General features: G+C 38.9%; 1 protein-coding gene across 1 annotated transcript in view; it reads right to left on the bottom strand.

Moving 5' to 3' along the window:
• Positions 1-22,937, bottom strand: part of LOC100774646 (rho GTPase-activating protein 18) — a 142,520-nt gene that overhangs the window by 16,512 nt on the left and 103,071 nt on the right. Inside the window, exons 7-12 of the mRNA XM_027402874.2 lie at positions 21,624-21,715; positions 17,222-17,299; positions 15,434-15,593; positions 13,844-13,926; positions 7,499-7,705; positions 5,611-5,751 (exon numbers count right to left, since the gene is read on the bottom strand). Of these exons, the coding sequence (XP_027258675.1) occupies positions 5,611-5,751; positions 7,499-7,705; positions 13,844-13,926; positions 15,434-15,593; positions 17,222-17,299; positions 21,624-21,715 (761 nt within the window). The remainder of the gene's footprint in view (positions 1-5,610; positions 5,752-7,498; positions 7,706-13,843; positions 13,927-15,433; positions 15,594-17,221; positions 17,300-21,623; positions 21,716-22,937) is intronic.

The raw sequence follows: 22,937 nt of genomic DNA, 5'->3' as shown, positions 1-22,937 counted from the left end.
AAAATTCAAGTAGGATGACAAAGAGCACAGTCCCTTCAGTAACAAAGGTGTGAGTCACTCCTCCAGGAAAAGGGCCAAGACCTGATGAGATGCTTGCTGTGGATAGAGAAAATACAAAATGGGTAATAGAGGAAGGTTGTTATAAATACCAGCTAAGACCATGGGACCAGTTGCAAAAATGAGGATAATTGTATTTTGTTAAGAATGTGTTTATAAAGATATTTGTGTTTTCTTTTCTCAATTTCTTTATCATGTAGTGTAACATCAAGAGAAGATCAATGGTTGTTATATTTAAGTTTGAGATACTAAAAGAATGTCTAAATTTATGTCTAAATGTCTAAAAAAAGAATACTAAATTTATAATACATCGGCAGTTGTACAAAGGATAGTTGTACCATGTTAGATATAATTATGACCTAGTAAAACATATGTAATGTGTTGGCAATTGTACATAGGATAGCTATATCATGTTGGGGCATAATTATAACCTGGTTATTACTTTCAGTTAGAAATTAAACATGACATAAGAAGATATGATTATGTGTCAAGTTGACATGGGATGGGCTTGTGATGGCTATTCTTGGTTGCAAACTTGACTACATCTGGAATTAACTAAAACCCAAATGGTTGGGTGAACTTATGAAGGGTTTTTTTTTTTCTTAATTAAGTCATTTAAGTGGGAAGACCTACTTTTAATCCAGATCTTTTGAGGTGGGAAGATCTACCTTTAATCTGGGCCACACCATCTACTGGCAGCCTATAAAAAAGACATGAAAGAAGGAAACCTGCTCTTTGCCTTCTTGCTCTTACAGTCATTCTTGCCAACAAGTCTATTCTTTCACTGGCATTAGAGTGTACTTCTTCAGTATTATGGCATACACTGAATAATAGCTGAGTAATCTAGCCTCGTGGAATGAACAATTACTGGATTCTTGGGCCTTCTGTTGGTAGCCAGCTATTGTTGGATTAGCTGGACCACAGCCTATAAGCCACTCTAAAAAAAATACCCCTTTATATAGTCAGTCTATAAGTTCTGTTCCCCTAGGGAACCCTGATTAATACACTGACTAACATCTATGACACCATCCAGTACATTGGGGTGCAGTATGCCTATGAATTCAAGTTATATGTTTTACAGAAGTCTGAAGTAGACAAGGACTAATGGGCCATTGAAGTTCAGTTCCCAATGAGTTTAAAATGTTAAGAATGTTAATTTCCTCTGCGTACTAAGACTACTGTAATAGAAAAATGATCTCAAGTAATCCTCACACATGTCTACATTGAACTAAGGTGTATTTAGGAAAATCTGATTGTGGTTCTGGTTTGATTAAATAAACCATGTTTTTTTTCTTGTGTTTTCAGTTATGTGTAAGCATTATATTCCTTCAAGTTTTGCAGTCTAGAAATTCAATGTAAGATCAAAGAAGACATTCTTCTTTTCCATTAAAACTCATTTGAATGGGAAGCTAATGCTTTTAATGCCACAGAAAACCCTTTGTATCATCAAAAGAACAAATAAGAATAAAGATTTCTTTAAAAGAAGTCCAGATGTAATATACATTTTAGAAAATTAAATGAGGACATTATGGCAAAGTATCTCAACTAAAATGCATGCTGATCACCCTAGTGTGAACTGCCAATACCAGGAGGTGGCCACATAAACTCACTGCCATAAACAATGCTCCAAATGTTGTCTTTGTTATCACAATGTCTTAAACTTTAATCTGACTCATAGATTTAGAAATTGTTAAGGGCTCTAATAATTTACAGAAGTTGATCAGCATTCAATTCACAATGAAGTAAGTCCTAATGTTTTTCTTTCTTTACATGACATTTTTATGCTCTATTTAAGATCACAGTGAGTCATACCATGAAAGAAGATTGTGTGGCATAGTTTGATTTGATTTTCCACATGAGTCTCCGAGTTAAGCTAGAGCCTGTTGTCCAGATCTAAAATGTAGGCACTGGAAACAATACCTGTGATGATGCTATGGGTACACGCTTTGGAATGAAACTCCAGGTAAATGCCAAGAAAAGCTGTGACTCCCGCACCAGTCTACACAAACTACCGGAGCCTGCAAGCTTCTCACTCAACTACAGCATCTCTGTCCTGAGTCCCTAAACCTGACACCTTATAAAAGGGGCTTTTAGGAAAAATCACATAACCATTCCAAAACCTGAGCTCTACTTTAGTTCCTAAAGCTACGTCATCCAGAGTGAAAATTTAAGTTGAGGACACTATGAGAACTTTTGTTTCCTAAGCCGCTGGAAGTGCGGAGTAGCAATGGGGAAATAGGACGCACACAGCTCACACATGCTCATAAGTTTGGCTTCCCTCTAGGAGGCCAGCAGGGACAGCAGAGGAAAGATCATGTAAATCAAAGCCTACACTGGAAATGAAGCCTGGGAGCTTCGGCAATTTGTCACTAAGTGATCATCAAAGCTGCCCCTACATCCTCATTAGACAGAGGCCATCAGACGTAATTATGGGTGAAATGATGGGATGTCTGTGATTAGCATAAAAAGACTAAAAGGGGAGAAAGTGTATGGAACAGGTAGGAAGATGAGCAAAATAAAGCGATTTAATGTTGGGGCTCATATGCTATTGTTTCTACTTTTCAATATTGGAAAAAATACACATTTTGTGGTACAGTACAGTGGTATACCATTTATCTAAGTAGAAACCACCCTCAGTTCTCTCTCCTCCAAATCCACAATTAAATATATAGGTATACATACATCAAAACCGGGTACGTGGAGAGAGCAAGATCCCAACAAGTTAAATGCCATTAGAAAACAACTATTTTTAATGGTCTATAATTTTGTTATTGTTTCCTCCTGTTGGAATTAATAGATAAAGCTTAATAGTATTTTCATATTATTCATACCAAATAATAAATATGCTGTAGTCATTGAACATTCGTCTTATTAAGTAAATTGAGTATATATCTTACAACTTGGATCAAAGTACTCATTTATCTAGTCAAGCGTATCTTAACATGAATGCCTGATTTTGTACACTTAGCTTTAATAGCATGCATGATATCTTAAAATTGGTCTTTCGTTCTCCAGTCTCCAGCTATCTGGCTGCATTGTCAATTACTGACAATGCTCTAGAGGCAGTCACTACTGGCCTACAAAGGTAAGCATGATTATTGAGCAAGCCTTCCCATCTCTGCATTATTTGGTGTCTCTAACTCAGCACTAACTTTGCCCTTCTTTTCTGAGATTCTAACACTGTATATATTGTACATATTTGCCTTACTTAATTCTGTCAACTCTTTTACCATTTTCATGGCTCACTGTGAAAATACTGGCATGCCTTAGATTTGTCTTTCTATTTTTCTCACTGTCAAGTCTTTGTTGAATTACACAAGCATTCTGTTGCCTGAAGTACAATTTCTAGGCTAATTCCAAGATGCATCTGAAGCCCCAAGTGACCCTCTAAGTCCACCCCACCTTAAATAGGCAAGTGTCACAAACAAAATTCAATGTTAGTATTCAGGCCTGTCCTTGGGGTTCTGACAGGATACATCCTCAGCTGCAGCCACTAAGATCACCACCTGTGCATATTCATTACCATTCACTTTTAAAAGGGCCCTGTCCTCCTCCCCCGTGTGTGTGTGTGTGTGTGTGTGTGTGTGTGTGTGTGTGTGTGTGTGTGTGTGGTGTGTTGTGTGTGTGTCTGTGTCTGTGTCTGTGTGTCTGTCTGTGTCTGTCTCTTTTCTTCTGCTCCGTCCTCAGAGGCTGGTCTCCCAGTCCCCTCCCCTTTTTCTCATTACCTTCCCCACCCCACCCCCCAAAAAAACTCCACGTAATCTCTGCTGCATGGTGTCTTTCGCTCATGCACTACTTCTTAAATTACAACAATATCATTATATATTTATTTTTCCATATTCCTAACATTCACCCAGTGTCCACATTTTGTGACTCCTGCTGGTTCTTTTTCTAAATTTCTTTCCTTTTCCAATTGGATCTTGCCTGCCATCCAAGATTAGTTTAAAAGTTTTCTGGAAGTCATTTTATTCCATCAGCAACAGACTCAGAACTAACACAATGAACTCAGAGTTTTGGCATACATACTTCTTAGAGGTTATAATCTGGGGATATCAAGAAAAACAATAAGAATTGAGGGATTTTGAAGCCATAGTTGGTTTTGCATCCCATCTCCATTGTACACATCTAAGTTAACCTGTGATATCCGATTCTGTATGGGATGGGAAGACAAACACACCCAGCTTTGGGCCTCTTTGAATACCTAATGGAGGATTGAGGTTTGGTACCTTGGATTAGCAGCATTTTGCTAGATACCTGAATTTTCAGAAAAGAAAGAGGTAATTGATACTCACTTAAATTGAACAGCCAGGTCTACGAGCCCAGACCCCCCTCTACAATTGTGTTTGAGGTAACAGAAAAGTGAAAGAAAAGTGGCATGTCACAAATCCTTTCTAGCCCTATGACAAAAATTAAGCTCTAAAAAAAACAGAAACAACATTGATAATTTCCCTTATATTTTGTATCTTTTAGAGATACTTTTTTTGCATCTCTAAGAAAGTACTAAACTTTTGTTTGTTTGTTTTGCTTTTTTCGAGATAGGTATTGCTTTGGAGGCTGTCCTGGAACTCACTCTGTAGACCAGGCTGGCCTCGAACTCACATAGGAAAGTATTAATTTTTTAAGAGAGCTACAAATAAGTTTAAGGGAAAAAAAAAAAACTGTTATATTATTTGGGGGCCACTCGCTAAGCAAGCCATAGCAGAGAAATTGGACAAAGGCTGGTGATTGCATTTTCATCGTAGTCCACAAGATGTCAGCATGCAACTGAGCAACTTCAGTTGGGGTGAGGGGTGTTTTCCCTTAAGTAGAACAATAGAATGCCTTTCCCTCATTCTGAGATCTGCCACCAGAGCTTTGTTAACTCAATTCATAAATAAATTTGCAGGCATATTTCATTATTGTAAACATGATTCTTAATATATTCTTACTGCAGTTTGCAAATGATGGATTTTTTTATTTTAATTTTCTTCTCTACAACATAAGTTAATGATTCCTTTGACCAAATCACAAACCTTAAATCCTTACAGGGGTCTAAGATTTATCTTCAGCCCCAAAATACCCCAGCCCCATCAAGTATCTGGGGGAATCCTTACGGATGAGGTGAGTGGAGTGCACAAGAATTTCATTCACTATACACCATAAAATCAGTGGGCATCTAGACTATGCAAAAGGAGTGTGTATGTGTGTGTGTGTGTGAGAGAGAGACAGAGAGAGAGACAGACAGAGAGAGAGACAGACAGACAGAGAGAGAGACAGACAGACAGAGAGAGAGACAGACACAGAGAGAGAGACAGAGAAAGAAAGGTGTTTCTATGTGGTATGTATGTCTGTGTGAGAAAGTGTACGTGTGACAGACTTCTCTTGACATGATTCCCTGTTCACCATTACTAAAGCACATGCTGAGCCCCAACACCCGACCAATTTTCAATATTAGAAGAAAAGAAACTGGTATCTTTCACTTGTGACTACCACCAAGGCCCAGTAACTGTGAGAAAGCCATGCAATGAAATTACTTAAATCACAGTTAACAATAGACCTTCCAGATTTTCTTACCTCATTTGTAGTTTTCTCTTGCTTTTCATGTTTTTCTCGGTCATAAGCCATTTTCTTCAGCAATTTCTTCATGGCTCTCCTTTCCTTTTTTTGATTTTCAGTGTTTTGCTTCCTCACTTGGTTTACAATAAACTTAGGAATCTATGGAGAAAAGAAATCCAGCTTGAGGAAGAAAAAGACGTAAGAGTCATAGAACCCTTTCAAACTAAAAGCTTTTTTCTTTTTCCTGTTTTTAATTTCAAGAGGAATAAAGCTTTTGTTTCCTAAGACTAAGCCATTTCACTGTGCTGTTCATTAGCTCTGTGAAAAGAAATAAACCACGTGCTTACTTAGACCAGGAACAGGGCATCCATTTGGTGTAATTTGCCACCCACTGTGCAAGGGTGCAAAAGGGACTTTGTGAAGTTCAAGGACATACTGGCCACTTCTGTGCCATGGCTGTCAACACAGGAGATTCCCCGAGGAGACCCTTGTGGAGGCCACCACCTCTACAGTTGTCCCCTTAGCAACCACCTCTCTTGGGCTCCTCTAAGCTAACCTACAGGTCCCTTTCAACAATGCAGATGGTCTCTAATGTCAGACCAGAAGAGAAGCTCACCCATCAACAAAAGCCAAATATTGGCCTTCAGTACTCCTAAAGATATACTGTACTTCTAAAGATAAGGAAAAACTTATTCTTAGAAATTATATTAAGAACAAAATCTTTTAGGCAATTAAAATGTAGCTATAAAGTAATGTTGCTCTCAAAGGAAGCAGGTATGATAACTGAGCATTACTTTAAATATATTTGTAATAACCAACATCACTTGCCTTTGGATAGAATATAAAAGCCTTGAGAGTATAGGAAGCATCATTTTGTATTTTTTTAAAATACTGGGATTAGGAGAAGCTCACATTAAGGTTTAATATAGTTAATATTATAATTTGACTTGGGATTTCTTTAGTTCATTTTTCTAAATGCTTGTAAAAAAAAAAAAAAGGACCCCTTTCTCTGCCAAAATATAAATTTCATTGAAAAATGAGACTGTAATCAGCCAAATCTCTCATCAGCATCCATGCTGATGATCTGTCAAAACTTAAGATCAACATAAAAGTAAAGAAGGAAACCGCATTCAAGACCTCAGCAATCAGAGTGCAGAATGTGTGTGCCCCTTTAAATAACAGTCCTGTGGAAAATAAGGGAATGATGGGAGCAAAGACAGCATGAGCTCTTTAAAATGTGACAGCCTCAACATTGAGCAAAGGGGAAATGCGCTGGAGGAACTACCTAAGAAGTACCTTTTACAAGGCATGTTTGCTTGACCTAATTTTATGATTCTAAAATAGAAATTCACAAGGCCCTCCTTACCTCTGTGAATAAAGTGTCTTTAATACCTTTGCACTCACACATGGTAATGGTAATTTTATAAAGTTGTCAGCCAACATGCAGTGTCTTTTAAAGCCATTGATAAAAAAAAAGCACATTGCTTTTTAAATATCAACTTTATAAAGCTATTTTCATGATTATTAAGAACAATTATGCTAGGAAATTACATGACCATTACTGCAGTTTTAAAACAAATACCACGTGTTTTTCTTATATGAGGAAATGAGATCTAAACTTTTGTGTATGTATAAGCATGTGTGTGTACATGTCCATGTGTATTAGAAAAGGAATGATGAGAGAGGAAGAAGAGACCTAAGTAGAGGAGAAAGGAGGATTATGGAATACATACAATAAAATGATAAAACAGAGTACCAACTGGAGGGAGAGAAGAGAACCTGCCAGAATAAAGGCAGGCATAAGTCTAAAAAAAAGTATAATGACAAATAAGTATGAAGATGTCACTATGAAACTCAAAGACTTTGCACACTGACCTAAAAAATTAAGTTAAAAACATATACTTACTGTCCATAGAAGTTTCTGGTACTTAATCAATAAGTGCATGACATTTGCTGTCCCCGCTGCCATTTCAAATTCTCGATGTTCACTGGACTTCAAACCTAGTGTATGGCACATGAAGAGATTCGGGGCCATGACCATTGCTACATTCACAACTGTCATTTTATTCTTCTCTTTATTGTCAATGACTCTTTGGAGAAATTCAAGCAAGGCCTAAAACAAAAATGACCGAGATTTCTGTCATACATAAAGGCACTGTAGTATATAGGATCTTTAAGTCATTTTAAAAATGCTATTTAACTCTAAATTCCTATTGAAAAAGTCACATGGAAATCACCTATTATGTAATCTTCCTAAAATAGATTCATAACATAAAAAGAGTTTAAATGGAGTTACCTTGAAGGGGACAATAACCCAACTTAACACCACAGGCTAGCAAATGAAAAGCCCAATACCCCGGAATAGGCAGCCTCTTTTGGAATGGTTGACTAGTAGCTATTTCTATTGTTCTTGATTATCCCTCAGAACTGAACAGTATGACCCTGTTGCTGAAGATGCCACATATTTGAATCACAGAACAAGAAGAAATTAAGATGACAGTAATCTCAGAGCTTTATCCCTACTTGCTAGTTTTCATGGTGCTGGAAGATGTATGCTACCTGAAGATAAAGGTAAACATCAGTCTTATCCAGTTGTGAACTCTGTGAACTACAATAATGACTTCCCTGACAAGACATGTCCACTGGTGCAGTAGTGGCACAAATGTCATGGGAGTAACCAACCACTTTCTTATTAGACTTAAACCCTATCTAGGCCAAGAACCTATGCCTATGCAATCACAGACCCTAGGGAAGAACTTACTACTATTACTGTGTCAAATGGAAATAGTATTAAACCAACTCCCAATGATTTACTGCTATACCTATAGATCAGGGCCACTCTTAATCCTCATAAGAAAAGCTTATCCTTGAGACAGCGATTGATACAGAGACCCAGACCTGGCCAAGGTGCAGAAAGTAAGAGACTGCAGAATACTCATCCACAAATTATGCATCTATATATATCACATGTCTTCCCTCAAGGCTGAAGTTTTATCAAGAAATAGGGGACAGAAGGATTGTAAGAGCCAGGGGTGACAGATGACTAGAAAGGAACAGTATTTACCACACACTGGTGCAGCTGCACATAGGAACTCGGAAGTGGTTGCCACAGAATGAGTAAGACTTATACGAGCATGAGCCGGTCAAAACCCCAGCATGGAGGGAGAATGAGACAATGTCACATGCCTAACAAAGGAGCTTCTCCCATTTGATAGCATCTGGGAGGAGAACTAGGAATTGGTCCTACTCCCTGGAGTACTTGGGCTACACAAAGAGCATTCAATGGTCTTAAAAGAAAAAAAAAAGAACACAAAGTTGGGTGGGTAGGGAGGTGAGGTGGATCTGGGAGGAGCTGGGGAAGAGTTGAAAATGATCAAAATACACTGTATGAAATTATTAAAAAATTAATAAAATGGTTATCAAAAAATTAGTGAAAGTGTTATCTAAAATATAAATGGTAAAGGAAGAAACACTTTTTGCTGTATTATCTCAGCAGATAAGAAGACTTGCCTTCAAGCCTGTCAATGTGAGGTCAGTCAATAGAACCTATATGGTGGAAGAATTTGTTCTCTGAACTTCACATGTGTGCCTTGACACACATGCTATATGCACATAAACACACAAATAAATAAATGTAAAAAAAAAACATTAAAAAGAACAAGTAGTCAGGGCTGAGGACAGCTCCTATGCTAAAGTGTCTGCTAGGTTAGCCTGAAGAGTCAAGTTTGATTCCTAGAACCCATGTAAAATGTTGGGTTAGATAGTGTGTGTTTGGAGAGGCAGAAATGAGCTTATTCATCAACCTGCCTAGCCTAATCCGGTCAGCCCTAGGTGTCAGAGAGAGATTTTCTCTCAAAAAACAGAGTAGGCTCCTTGGAATGACACCCAAGGTTGACCTCTGGCCTACACACACACACACACACACACACACACACACACACACACACACACACACACGTATGCATGTAATATGAGTCATGTTTAACCACCTATCTCTATCCAACAGGCCATATCAGCAAAGTTCCTCAGACAGATGGTTGAAGCCCAAAATGGTTCTTTGTTTCCCCGAAGCCCATGGCACTGGGCAGCAAGGCAGAGAGTGCCTCTGACATGGCAGAGAGATGTGTAGCAATCCAGGCTTCTAAGTCTACAGGAACTGCAGAGCCCTGAAAGTAGTTTCAAATAGCATATAAACATTTACACGTTTCAGAAAATGCTTATTCTTTCACTTCAAGGAAGGAGGGAGGAAAGGGAAGGATATAAAATGAAAAGGAAGGAAAAAGAAGAAAATCTTTGAGAAAGTGCACTCTACCTTAGTTTCATTCTCACTAGGGGACTCTATAGCCTGCTGGCACAAAACTAAACAAAGTGAGCTTTGTTGTGAGGGGAAGAAAAGGAGCCACCAAGAAATACCAAGGAAAAGGGAGGTTTTTTAAAACTGAGGGAATGAATGAACAGGAGCTTTGCAGACTACATTAGGTCTTGCTCAGCATCAACATTGCCAACTCCACTTCTACCACACACTCTGAGCTGTCGGGGGTCCCAGAGACACCAACAGCTGAGTCACCCTTCTCTGACCAGGCATGCAATGGTTCTTTTGCCTGTTTGTTTTTTCAGTTGGGTTTCTCCAGATTAACAATAGCTTCATGTGTGTTTGATGTTCTCCATGAATGAGACAGCGTACCAGACACATTTTAGAGGTCATCATTTTAATCCTCATGAGAGGTTGACACTATAGCTACCCTAGTTTGCTGAGGAAGAAGTGGTGTCTTAAAGAATACTGAAGGGCACACAGCCAGCAAATGCTGTGAAAGGAATTTAATACCAGCTCTCTATGGCTTTTGTTTCTGAACTCCTAACTACGCAAGGAATCACATTTTCATAGTCATCCTAAAATCCCTACCTGAGAAGTCAAAATAGGCTAGACCCAAATGGAAGGAACAAAGCCAAATAAAACTGGCCTTTTTACAAGATTTCAGGGCAGAAACAAAAACAATCAAACAAACAAAAAAGCAGTCTCTAGTGCTAACAGGTTGATCTTATATCAGGTTTATTTGCAATATAGACCTCAGACATCTGACACAAACTAAAGGCTTAATATCTAACAGCAAAATTTATGTATCTAATATCTTGTACAATGCTTGCAAAGCTAAATTGTAATCCAAGCATTGTGCTGTACTGAAGCAACATGATCACAAATGAGGACAAAAGATTAATTGAAGTTTAGGAAAAAATATTTAATTTTGTTCCACGGGGACCAGAACGGTTTCTTGGGGACGAGTGTATCTCTTTCTTTATGAGCATAAATTACAAAGATTAGATAATTATTTTAATTGCGGTGTGCATATGCAATAAGATTGTTCAAAATATTACTAGAGGAATGCGAGGGAGAAAAGGGGTGGGGAGGAAAAGGGAGGGGAAAAGATGGAGGGGAGGAAAGAGAAGAGAAGCTAGTAAGATGCTGGCTCAGGTCTTGACAAAGCTACACTGAAGAATGGCTGGACTACTTTAAGCAATTATGAACCACACAGAGAACCTGGCATGGGAAGACTGAGTCTTTGCAAACCTAGAGGCCAGGATAGTAGTTACTCATTAGCTAAGAATGCTCATTGGGTATCTGTTTTCAATACCGCTGTAAAAATGTGTTCCTATGTAAAGTGGGAATACAACTCTCCTTGTCTTCAAGGACTGTGACATAATATATCACACAGTTTTAAAACTAAATCAAATAAATTACAAAAGAGAGAGCCAGAGAGATGGCCCAGCCCTTACAGAGGGCCAGAGTTTGATTCACAGTACCCATATGGGGTGGCTCACAATCACCTGTAACTTAAACCCTCTTCTGCACTCATACTGCTTCCCCCGCCAAAACAAACAAACAAACAAACAAACAAAAACTATCAACTTTTAAAGGAGGGTGGGGAGCTGGGCAGTTGATTCAGTGGTTAAGAGAAGTCACTCTTCTTGCAAACTGGAATTCAGTTCCCAGTACCCATACTGGACAGCTCACAACTGTCGGTAACTCCAACTCCATGGGGGGGTCTGACACGCTCTTCTGGACCTTGAAAGTACTACATAGGTGTGAGCACATGTGCACATGGGGGGAGGGGGAGACAGTAACAGAACCAGATATTGCTTATTGAATTTTTTTACTATCTTTTTTCAAAGTTTATAATTAATCCCTTCTCCCATGTGATAAACTTCTGTTTATTTTCAAGGTCAGGGCCTTTCTATGCATATGTGCCAAGGCTGGTCTCAGACCTGCTACCTTCTCTTCTTAGCCTCCTGTGTCCTGGGATTATAGCTATGCCCTACTATCTCATTACTTTTCTATGCCCATGACAAGAAACCATGACCAAGGCAGTTTGTAGGAGAATTTCTTTGGGGCTTACAGTTCAGAGGGTGAGGACCATCGTGCAGGCAACATGGCATCAGCGAGCACGGAGCAAGCATGGCGCTGAGGCAGTAGCTGAAAGCTTATGATCTTGATCCACAAGTAGAAGGCAGAGAACCCTTAAAATCTGCCCCTACTGACACACTTCCTCCAATCAGGCCACACTGCCTAATCCTTCCCAAACTGTTCCACCAACTGGGGACCAAGTATTCAAACAAATGAGCCTGTGCGGGACTTCTCATTCAAACCACAATGCTTAGCAACACTGAGCTTGCATATTTGAGGCTCAGGAGAATTAACCAGTGTGAAAACAATCCACACCTATCCCAAGAACATCTAATGATACTAACTACGGAGATCATTAAATCAGATGGGTGACTACTCTATCAAATTACTTCAGTATAACTATACAAGTCAGAACTTCCAGCTCTGAGAGAAGTAACTTAATGTTAACGAATATTTTAGCTGGCCATTGTGACTTATTTCAGACTCTACCACTTCTAACTATAAACACCAGTCACATCTTCAGGAAACAATTCATCATACATGGCACTTACATTTTAATCGCCTATTGTTTGCTTTATTGTACATACTCACTAAGTAACATTGGGAAAACAGAAAAATCGAAGAAGGAAACACAGAAAGAGTCCATGTTTTCTATTAATCAATGAGTTTTAATCATCTGCTCTTCCAGAAAGAGCATTGTTGTGAAAATTAGAAAAGCAAAGCTTAGAGCAAGCGGAGGTGGCTCATGGGTGGCAGGGGTGGGGGGTGTGTCTTAAATTCAAGTCCCGCTAGGGCTGTTTGCCAAGACACACCTTAAAACCAGAACTGCACCGGGGAGAAGGCTCGGAGGGTAAACCACTGCCACACAAGCTTGAGAACCAGAGTTTGGATCCTCAGAGCCCACTTAAATGTTAGGAGGGAACTGTAACCCACCTGTAAGCCCACACACAGGAAGAAGGCAGAGACTGGAGATTCTGGGACCTAGCTAGACTAGCTCAATCAGAAAGTTCTAGGTTCAGTTGAGACACTGTCTCAGGCAGAGAGCAGTTAAGAACTCTTAAGACTCCTGTGGAGAACCTGTTGGCAACACAAATGTCAGATGGCTTGGAACCATCTGTCATTCTAGCTCCAAGAGATCAGTTGCTCTCTACTATAAGCAATGCAGGCAGACTCAAGCACAAACCTACACACAAGCACACACATACACAAAATTAAAGATAAATAAGTATTTTTTTAAAGAGAGGCCCTGCCCCAATATATGAGTCAGAATGAAGTCAAAAAAGACACCAAATGTTCACCTTCAGCTACCACACACACACACACACACACACACACACACACACGTACACACAACTATACAAACATGTATGACCTAACAGACACCAACTCTCTCTCTCTCAAAAAGATACAAGTGCTACAAAACCAAAATAACCTAGGGGCTGGAGAGGTGGATTAGTGATTAAGAACACTTGCTATTGTTGCAGGAGACCAACATTTAATTCCCACATCCACATAGAGAGACTCAAAAGCGCAGATGCCTCCAGCTCCAAGGGATCTGATGGCCTCTCCTGGCTACCATGGGCACCTGCACATAGAAGCAGGCATGCAGATATACATATAAAGTAAATAAACCCTCTTTAAAATGCTTGGTAATATTAATAAAATTAGCAATTTAGTAAACCAATTGAGGGTGAAAGACTGTCTCTCAACATCTGTCCTTAAAAGCACTCTTTCCCATTTTAGATGTATATTGCTATTTCCAAAACAAGCATCAAACTGTTTTCCCACAAATAATGAAAGAATTGCTCTGCGTCCTTCTAAGGGATATTTAGCATAAATTAACCAGCTGACCTTCAGTGTGTCTCTGTTTGCATCAGGTAGAAGGATGACAAGGAGGTTCAAAGCCTGCAATTGTTCTTTTCTGGTTGGAAGATCTGCAGATAGATGAAAGAAATCCAAAAACTTCATAGAACACTTTCCTTTCTTTACCATTTTTGAAGAAAAAAAAAAGCTGTTTGTTGTAAACATTACAGTGAAATGTAAGACACAGTGACTAAGCAGCCAGTCTCACCGAGAGTGTTTGCTGGAGATCAGTGGAAGCAGCTGCTCCGAGCACCCTTAGTCCTAGGATGCTCGCTTCCAACTGTGATCACATGACAAGCAGCCTTATGTTTGCCGACATACAACAGTGATTTGGAAATAATTCTAACTTCCACATGGTAATTGTCTTCCAATGGAAACATGGAGAAGATTGGACAGTCCAGGAAATTCTAGCAAGGGTAGGGTGCTTTTTTTTTTTTTTTTAAACACTGAAGTTTGTCTCTCAATGTCAAGGGAACAAAATACAAGAGGAGAACACTGACAGACATGGAAAAAAAATGGAGCCTGGACTATAATAGGGGTCCAATAAATGTGTATGGCATGAATGAGGAACCAATCAGCAATGAAGCTTCCAGGATGTATACATTATCATCATTGGCACCTAATATACCCAGAAATTTAGATTATTGCAAGCACTGCTTTGTCAGCAACAAATTTGATCCATATCCAGGAAACATATTCAAAATAATGCGACCACATCATTACAAATATTTTTAACAAAAGATGCTTTTTTTGTTTAAAAGGAGATACTTTAAATAGTGATTTTCTTATTTCTTTATGAATTTTGAAAGAAAAATGTTGTAACACAAGATAACTTGGGCATTCACCCCCAAACTACACAAACTAGACAATAGTATCCAACAATGCAAATGGGAACTAAACCTCCCTGTCATGGTTAATACTGTACCCATTCACTCACAAAGTGTTCCAGTTTAGAAGCTAAAGCTATGATTACTTGAATATCATTACAGTACTGTTTTATTTCCTGATGGCCACTAGGAGCAAATGGGACAATCATAGCAGTATATAACCCCTGGAAGATCTCTGTGTTCCCTGGAAAGGAATCAAGATTCAACACTTATCTTAATTTGGGAGTTTTCCAGGACCACAAAATGGCCACACACCAGAATCCTGTGACCCTCTCTCCACCAATGAGGCAGCAAAGCACTAGGGACCTATCCCCCTACACAATTCCAGGATCTGAGTTTTTAGTAAATGGTCATGGACACCATGATATCTCCTTGTGCTTTTATAATAACTGTGTGTGTTACTTTCAACACTTGGCAAGAAAAGCACGTCAGAGATCTATGTGACTCACACAGTTAAGATGCATTGTGTTCTTAAAGGCCATGCAACTCATACTACCTGAGAAGAACATTCTGTTATGTTTATTTATGAAAGGAAAGTGGTGTGTGGCATTTGAGCAACTCTTGACATCCATGAAACAATGTGTTTAACCAAAGACATCTGGTAATGTGCCCTATGATGCCAATTGTCACTGAGATGATAAAGTGTGAGTGGCACCCACACCCAGGCTACTTCCTGATGGAAATCACTTACTCTGGACCGCCTGGAAGGCTTTGAGATACTCCACACTCAGCAGTGGCTGGGGCAGCTCCCTGAGAAACAGCTTCAGCAGGCTGGCTGCATCATGCTGTTTGACACTTTCCCAGTTGAAAGTTCCTTCATAAAACTTTGCTTCCAGTTCTTGGCAAAGGTTCTGAGTGGCACAAGGGGAAAAAGGAATTAGCAGTAAGCACATTATTTTTTCTCCGTTGACTGTGTGTTTTGTACTTTACAAGAATTCTAATCTGTAAAGTGTTAAGAGTATTAGAAGTTAACATGTCTCAGTTACTCAGGAAAATGGCATCCCCAACCTTGACTGTCCTGATGTGGAGAAATTACACCCAAGGTTAAGAAAAAAGTTTCAACATTTTCAGACACTTTAATTAGCAAAGGTTTAATTAAAAGATCTATTAAAATCACTTTCCATTGGGCACACCACCTAGGCCTTACAATTTGTCATTATATTAAAACAATCCATTTAAAATTCAAGATGATGTTATTGAGCTATTTAGAGGTGTATTACATAACAAAAATACATAAATCCATCTCTGGGCAAGCAGAAAGTTACCTCTAATTTGTTACCAGTAATTTGTCTAAATGCAAAAATCAAATCCTATAGATAAGGAGCCAAAAATATATATAAAGATACTGACCTTCACTGGACCACTATCCCGCTGATAGCTCAGGTTAACATTTGGATCCATATAGAATCAGGATGATGAAGTTGTCCATTCCAGACACTCTATGAGACACACTCTACACTACTACTTCCACTATTACTACTACATCAAGTTTGTCCATGAGTACTATTTTTCTGGATTCACTTTTAATGTACCATAAGCCCTATTACATCAGAAATCCTTCTAAGTTTCTATTACTGGAGCCACTTTCTTAAAGGACAGCTTTGGCTTATGTTTTCTTTGGTTGCGGTGCGGGGGATGGAACTCTATGCCCCCCGGATGCTAGGAAAGTGTTCCTCTACTGAGCTACAGCCTCTGTGTTATTCTGCTTCTCCCAACAAAACCCTCATTTTTGTTTTTTGTTTTGTTTTGATTTTTGTACTAATTGTTTTTGTAATTGGTGAAAAACCTCAGAAATTGGAAATGGAGTGAAAGGGGAACAAGAGAAGAAAAAGAAAGGAGTGGGCAAGGAGGAAAGGTGGAAAGAGAAGAAATGAGGAGGGGAGAGACTAAAGGAGGGAAGGAGGCAAGAAAGAGAACTGCAGAAAATTCAGGGGGGCAGGGCATTTGCTCATCATCTTTAAATCATTTACAAGGGGCTGGCCGCAGCATGATCTGGCCTTTGACTATGGGCTGGGTGGACCAGTTGACACAGTTGAAGCCACTTAACTGGCCTCCGAAATTAGAATAGCTGTTCCTTCTGTCAACACAGCCATCTATGTGGCGCTTGTCAAGGGCCTTAATCTGCTCCCCACCTGGAGTGCCATGTTCCAGCTCCTTCTAAAATCAAAACTCAATTGCTATTACTCATCCTGACTCTTACCCATCTCCCTACTGTCTTTCTGAGTCATGATGCTCTCATCATTAGATGATAATAGGTGATGTGGGTATTTGGAAAACTAAAAACTTACAGAAAAAAAAAAAAAACACAGATGGGGTTTGTAGAGAAACTATAAACTGGATGTTAAGAGGCTTTATTGTTTTATTTTATCTGCTTTGCCAACAAGAATAAGGAGTGGGGAAACTAGGTTGGCCTTTAAAATGTGCAAGCATAATTAAACGATAAAACTGTACATTAACAGAACTGAAGTGTTTCGGTTACCTTGATTCTCATGGCAGCTCCTGGTATTCGTAGGAGGCCTTCGGTTTCTAGACCGCCTTCTTCAATTCGAGAAATCAGCTGTGGGTAAGCCAACAAACCTTCTGATATCCATGTTTGTAACAGGTACAGGCTTACCTCTCCCTCCCCACGCCCCCATCGGTGAGTGAAAGTGCATTCTGATGGCATGCAAACTGGATTCGATGAGGTTCTGAGTGCTATTGGACCAACATCTTCACAACTCTGCATACAGAAACCTGAGTTATCATTTTGAAAACATTCATCTTATTCTCCTTTGTGAAAAAAAAAATGTCTATTTCACACAACAGCTGCGGTTCTCCACAGGATCAGGGAAAAGATGTTCACCGTGTAAAAGCAGCTCGGAACACCATCCTGCTATAACAGCAACATGCATTGTGTCGCCAAATAAATACCATGCAATTCGGTATTTGCACATTTATATGCTGTATCTAGTCTGTTTCAAGAAACAATATTTTTTATATGACAGAAACAGTTGCTAATATTCATTTTAAGCTACTGGTGGTAAGCTTAAAGAAGAAAGCTTTTAAGTACAGCTTGTAAATACCAACCCTCAATGAATGGCTACATATCTCCTTCAGCGACTCCACTAAAATAAGCTAAAACAAAAAGGTAGCAGCCATGGGGCTGGATACATGACTCAGTGGTTAAAAGCATGAATTGCTCTTGCAGAGGACACAAATTCAGATCTCAGCAACATGTAGGTAGCTCACAGCTGCCTGAGTGTCCAGGTGGAGGGGGATCGGATGCCTGTGGTCTTTGTGAGCACCAGTATTCACACTCACATACCCCACACAAATACACATAATTTGTTTTTAAATTATAAATATTTGTTTATAAATGTTAAAAACATATCACAAAAATAAGGCAAGTAGGGAATATTACAGAGGCAAATTGTTAAAAGCTGTGAAGACAGGAAGGGTGGTCTGCTCCCTGACAGGGAGCTTCCAGTTGGAAAACCTGGGTCACACATTCCTTGGTAGGACACAGAGTATACAGAGAGCAGAGCATCCTCTGCAGTGTTTAGGGAAATCACTTTCACCTTCTTCTAAATACAAGGCACATACTTGCACCAAGTGCTCCTTTCCTATAGCTCCCCCCACCCATCCTTAACTCAACAGTGAAACCCAGACACGGCCTTCCTGCATCTCTGATCTTAGTTTAATGTTCTCTGCACACCTTGAGGCATAAAATCCTCCAGGGTACAAAAGAATATTTCCTTCAGGGACTCTTCCGTTAATGATTAATTGGGCACCAGAGAACTCATAGAGCTTATTGCTTTCCCTTTGCATATAAAAGTGTGTGTTATGGGAAAGCCTAGCATCTTCAGGGAGGTTTTGGGACCTCTGTCTATATATTCCAAAGTCAGATTTACCATATAGCATGTGGACGCTGGAAGTGATGGTGATTTTTCCTTAATGACCTTATCTGTCCTATCCTATGAATAGATTTTCACCAGGAAATTTGAGGATACAGAGGGATTCCGAGAACACACCAATAATAGCATCAAATTCTGAGAATACATTATTGGCTAAAGCAGCCATCCCTGACCACTCAAGGAAGTACATCAATTTTTAAAATTCAAAATTTTCCTAGACCACATCTTTCAAGTACCACTGTAGAGAAACTCAGAGCAAGAAGAATTAGAAATTATTTGATATTATAAGGACATTACTCAATAAAGTATTTCATGCCAAATTTTAAAATATCCCATGTACGGCCAATTTTCATTTTATTTCCCCTTATAAAACATTTGCATGTCTTATTAAAGCATCCATTTGAATGCAGGCTGCTGAAGTCAATTAGATTTTACCAGTCTACACTTTGCACTTTCATTAAGTACAGAAGAAAATCATGGCTTCTAAACAGCTAAATGGGATTCATTCCTGAATTCTACATTTGAATATATTTCTAGTGTTCTCTAATGTTGGATCCCAACATCAAGAGTTATGCTTGTGCTGTCTGAAACAATACCATGTGCTATCTCCTATGTCTCACTCAGAAAAGCACTTATTTTAGCTACATTAATTAATTGGGTTTTTATATTAATAGGAAACATATTCTAGCTTTTAATTTTTAAGACCTCAAATAGACAAAAATAACTATACTTAATTATGCTGGTTGGGGAAATTTGTGTGTTCCATACTTTATCAGTGATCCATAATATTTCTCAAAATGTAAATCGTGTGTGTGGGGAGGAGGCATGAAAGCTAAAGTGGAAATAAAATCAGACCCTTTGGCACAACACTGATTTGAGTGATCATCTTGACAAAAGGACATTGTTGGATTTGAAAATTTGATCAGAGAATGCACTTTTCCATAAAGTAAAATGAACATTTTTGTTTACCTAACCCCTTTTAAGAACATGGTTTGAACACCATGCCTGGAGTGGGGGAGGAGTAAGAAAAACAAAAGATGAATTTAACTGATAGGAGATAACTTTAGTTAGTGCCACCTGCCAGATACTTTCCCTTCACATTAAAGACGGACCCCCTGGAGTCTGGGAGCAAATGTTTCTGCAAATCAAGTGTGTCTCCCCGCCCCTCCCATTTTACAAAATGGAAGGACAGACAATGGGAATGTGGCCTGGATCAAACGATGCTCCTCACAACACATCTCTGAGGTTTATTTCTTATAACACAAAACAGAACTGGTGAGAGCTGCCTAGCCTTCAACTCTTTAAGGGCCTTTTATTTTTAATATGAACAAAACTGAAATATGAATTCAAAATAGTAGGTTTCAGGAGTCTCTGGTGTGCTCAAGGAAACAAAATCATAAAATAACTAATTAAATACATCAAATCAAAATTTGGGGGACATTGAAAACAGACTTTTTTTTTGTCTTGCGAGACCACAAGCAGTCAGTATTCTGCCTACTGAGGAAGCATCACTGAACCTTATAGGAAACTAAACTCAGACTCCCCCATGTGATGATGAACTGTGTGTGCCAACCTGGTTAGCGCTGTGTGCTCAGTGGTTCAGTCAAACACCAATCTAGATGCTGCAGTGATGATATCATTTTAGAAGGGACCAAGTGTTGAATTGCATAATTTAAGCCATGCAGGTCACCCTCTGCAATATGGTGAACCCCAACCCACCAGGTAAAGATGCGAAGCAAAGCCTGAGGTTTGCAACAAAGCTGTTCTTCCTCAAAACTGCAGCATCATCTCTTGCCCAACTTGCTGTCCTGGTGTCGTGTTCCACATATCTCCTACTGCATGAATAAAATAACTAAAAGATACCTTTCCACATAGATAGATACAGATATAAGTATAGATAGAGATACACAGGTAGAGACAGACATAGATATAGCTATAGATTCTATTGATGCTGGAGGAGCTTGCAAAAACGGAGCTTTACAATGCATCTTTGTATAGTAACTTCATAAGAAACAAATTGGAATATGTAGTCTCTATATGCTAGCTTCTTTATCTTAATCAGAATAAGTTGTCGACTATTAACATAGACATGGTTCAACAGACAATGGCAGAAAAACCCCTACAGAATACTCATCAAGAGACATGTCAGATACAAGTCTGGATGCAATGACAGGAAAGAATAGTGAAGCACTAACAGCAAGTGGCTAACAAGGGTAGAAACTGATTTGGAACAGAACAGTGAGTATCAAATAGAGTGAGCCTTAGGACTGGCTGAGTCAGTCAACTGAAAAACCATCTCTACTGTCCTGAGAAATTATAGACACTAATATGCTGAGGCTGTTGCAAAGGATCTTTCTTTTGGGTAGTCCATGGCTGTTGGGCCTGCCTGCCTTACTGTGTTTTCTTAGGTTTTATCAAATGTAATCTGTTCTCCTGTACAATGATGGCTCAGAGGTTGAGGTGAATTTTTTTTTTATTGCTACAGATAATCTCCTTATGAATAATTGAGTGTTGACTACACAAGCAACTTGATAGTTTAGCAATCATTTTCTAATTCTACTTTATGCTTTCTTTGCCTACTCTGGACGTGGGCACTGGTAAATTAAGTTGGACAGCCTCACTGCAAATAGGAGAGCATGAGAAATACATACGTGCATGAAATATTCATGAGGATTCAATTCCCTAGGAATTTATACACAGTTCTCACTCCTATGTATTATAGAACTGAAATCTCAATTACACAAAAGCAGCTAATATAAGACAGGAAAATGATGCCAGGCAATCATAGATACAGTAATATCATAGAAAGCATCACCATGAGATAAAAATTATGAGCCCTTAAAACAAATTTGTTTCCTGAATAGAAAATCAAAGTATAAAATAAAACAGCATATCAACTGGAGAAGTTTATTATCACAGTCTAAGTGTAAAATGTCACTATTAGCCTAAGTATGTTCTCGATGCATTGGATAGTTCAGACCTACTTACTTTTTGAAAGATCAAGGGTATTCGAGTTCCCGGTGCTTTCCTTTGATCTTGTTCTAACAACATGGTTAATGGAACACCAAAAAGACCAGAATCTGCAACAAGAAAACACAAGCTCTTAACTTCCATCCACCTATAAAATAGTAATAAAAACTGAAAATATGAGATTCCTTACATTGTAACTTATTGATCAGATTATTTATTGAGTACCTACTAAGGAAATTATACCATGAAGCCATTAAGTAGACACAAGCCAACACAGCCAAAGCATGGCTCTATATTCTAGAACAATCCAGCAGGGATAAGTATCTAAACAAATGATGGTAATTAAAAAGAGCAAACTGCTGCATAAAACATAACTATGAGGACATGTAAACTATTTGAACAGTTGATGAAGTGCAATCAAATTAAAAGTTCTGACGTATAATCAAACACCACTTATCGCTCCCTTGTTGAATGGACATTGAACACTCCCTGATACAGCTAAATATAAATATTTGCTTTTTGAGAATTACAGTCCTGATCAAAAATGTAGATATCTAGTATTCTTACATTTAAATTCTGTGTGTGTGCGCATGTGTGTGTGGGGGTGTGGGGGTGGATGTGTGTGTGTGTGTGTGTGTGTGTGTGTGTGTGTGTGTGTGTGTGTAATGATGGGTAATATTTGTACATTTTCTAAACTCATCTCTTATGCCATCTGTCTCTCTTCTAGGTTGATGGTTACCACAGAAGCAAGGGCTCTGTCCTTTAGGAATGGCACAATCAAGTAAATAACATTCATCTGTAGACAAGAAGGGACTGGCCTGTGGTTTAAGGACAGACACTGAACACTGAGAAGAATCCATTTTATTTATTTATTTATTTATTTATTTGTTTGTTTGTTTTCTTGAGACAGGGTTTCTCTGTGTAGCTTTGGAGCCTATCCTGGCACTCACTCTGGAGATCAGGCTGGCCTCGAACTCACAGAGATCCTCCTGCCTCTGCCTCCCAAGTGCTGGGATTAAAGGCATGCGCCACCAACGCCCAGCAAAGAAGCCATTTTAAAAAGATAAATTGCCTTTTGGTCTGATCATCAAAAGGAGTTGTATTCTCAAGACCCCAAACACTCAAGATACAAGTATCCTGGATAAAAGCTATAGGCATTTTTGAAAACTACAAAGTACTTCCTCTACTTCCATTTAAAAAGTCACAGCCTTAAAAGAACATTTTAATATTTCTCTCTTCACCAAATAACAAAACCAGAAAGTACAACAACAAACAACAAGAACAGCAACAAAAACACCTCCATAAGCCATTTTCAAATCTTGGGCATGCAGT

The sequence above is a fragment of the Cricetulus griseus genome, chromosome 2 (genome assembly GCF_003668045.3).
Source record: "Cricetulus griseus strain 17A/GY chromosome 2, alternate assembly CriGri-PICRH-1.0, whole genome shotgun sequence".
In the NCBI taxonomy this organism is placed as follows: Eukaryota; Metazoa; Chordata; class Mammalia; order Rodentia; family Cricetidae; genus Cricetulus; species Cricetulus griseus.
This window is presented reverse-complemented; position numbering and strand designations above follow the sequence as displayed.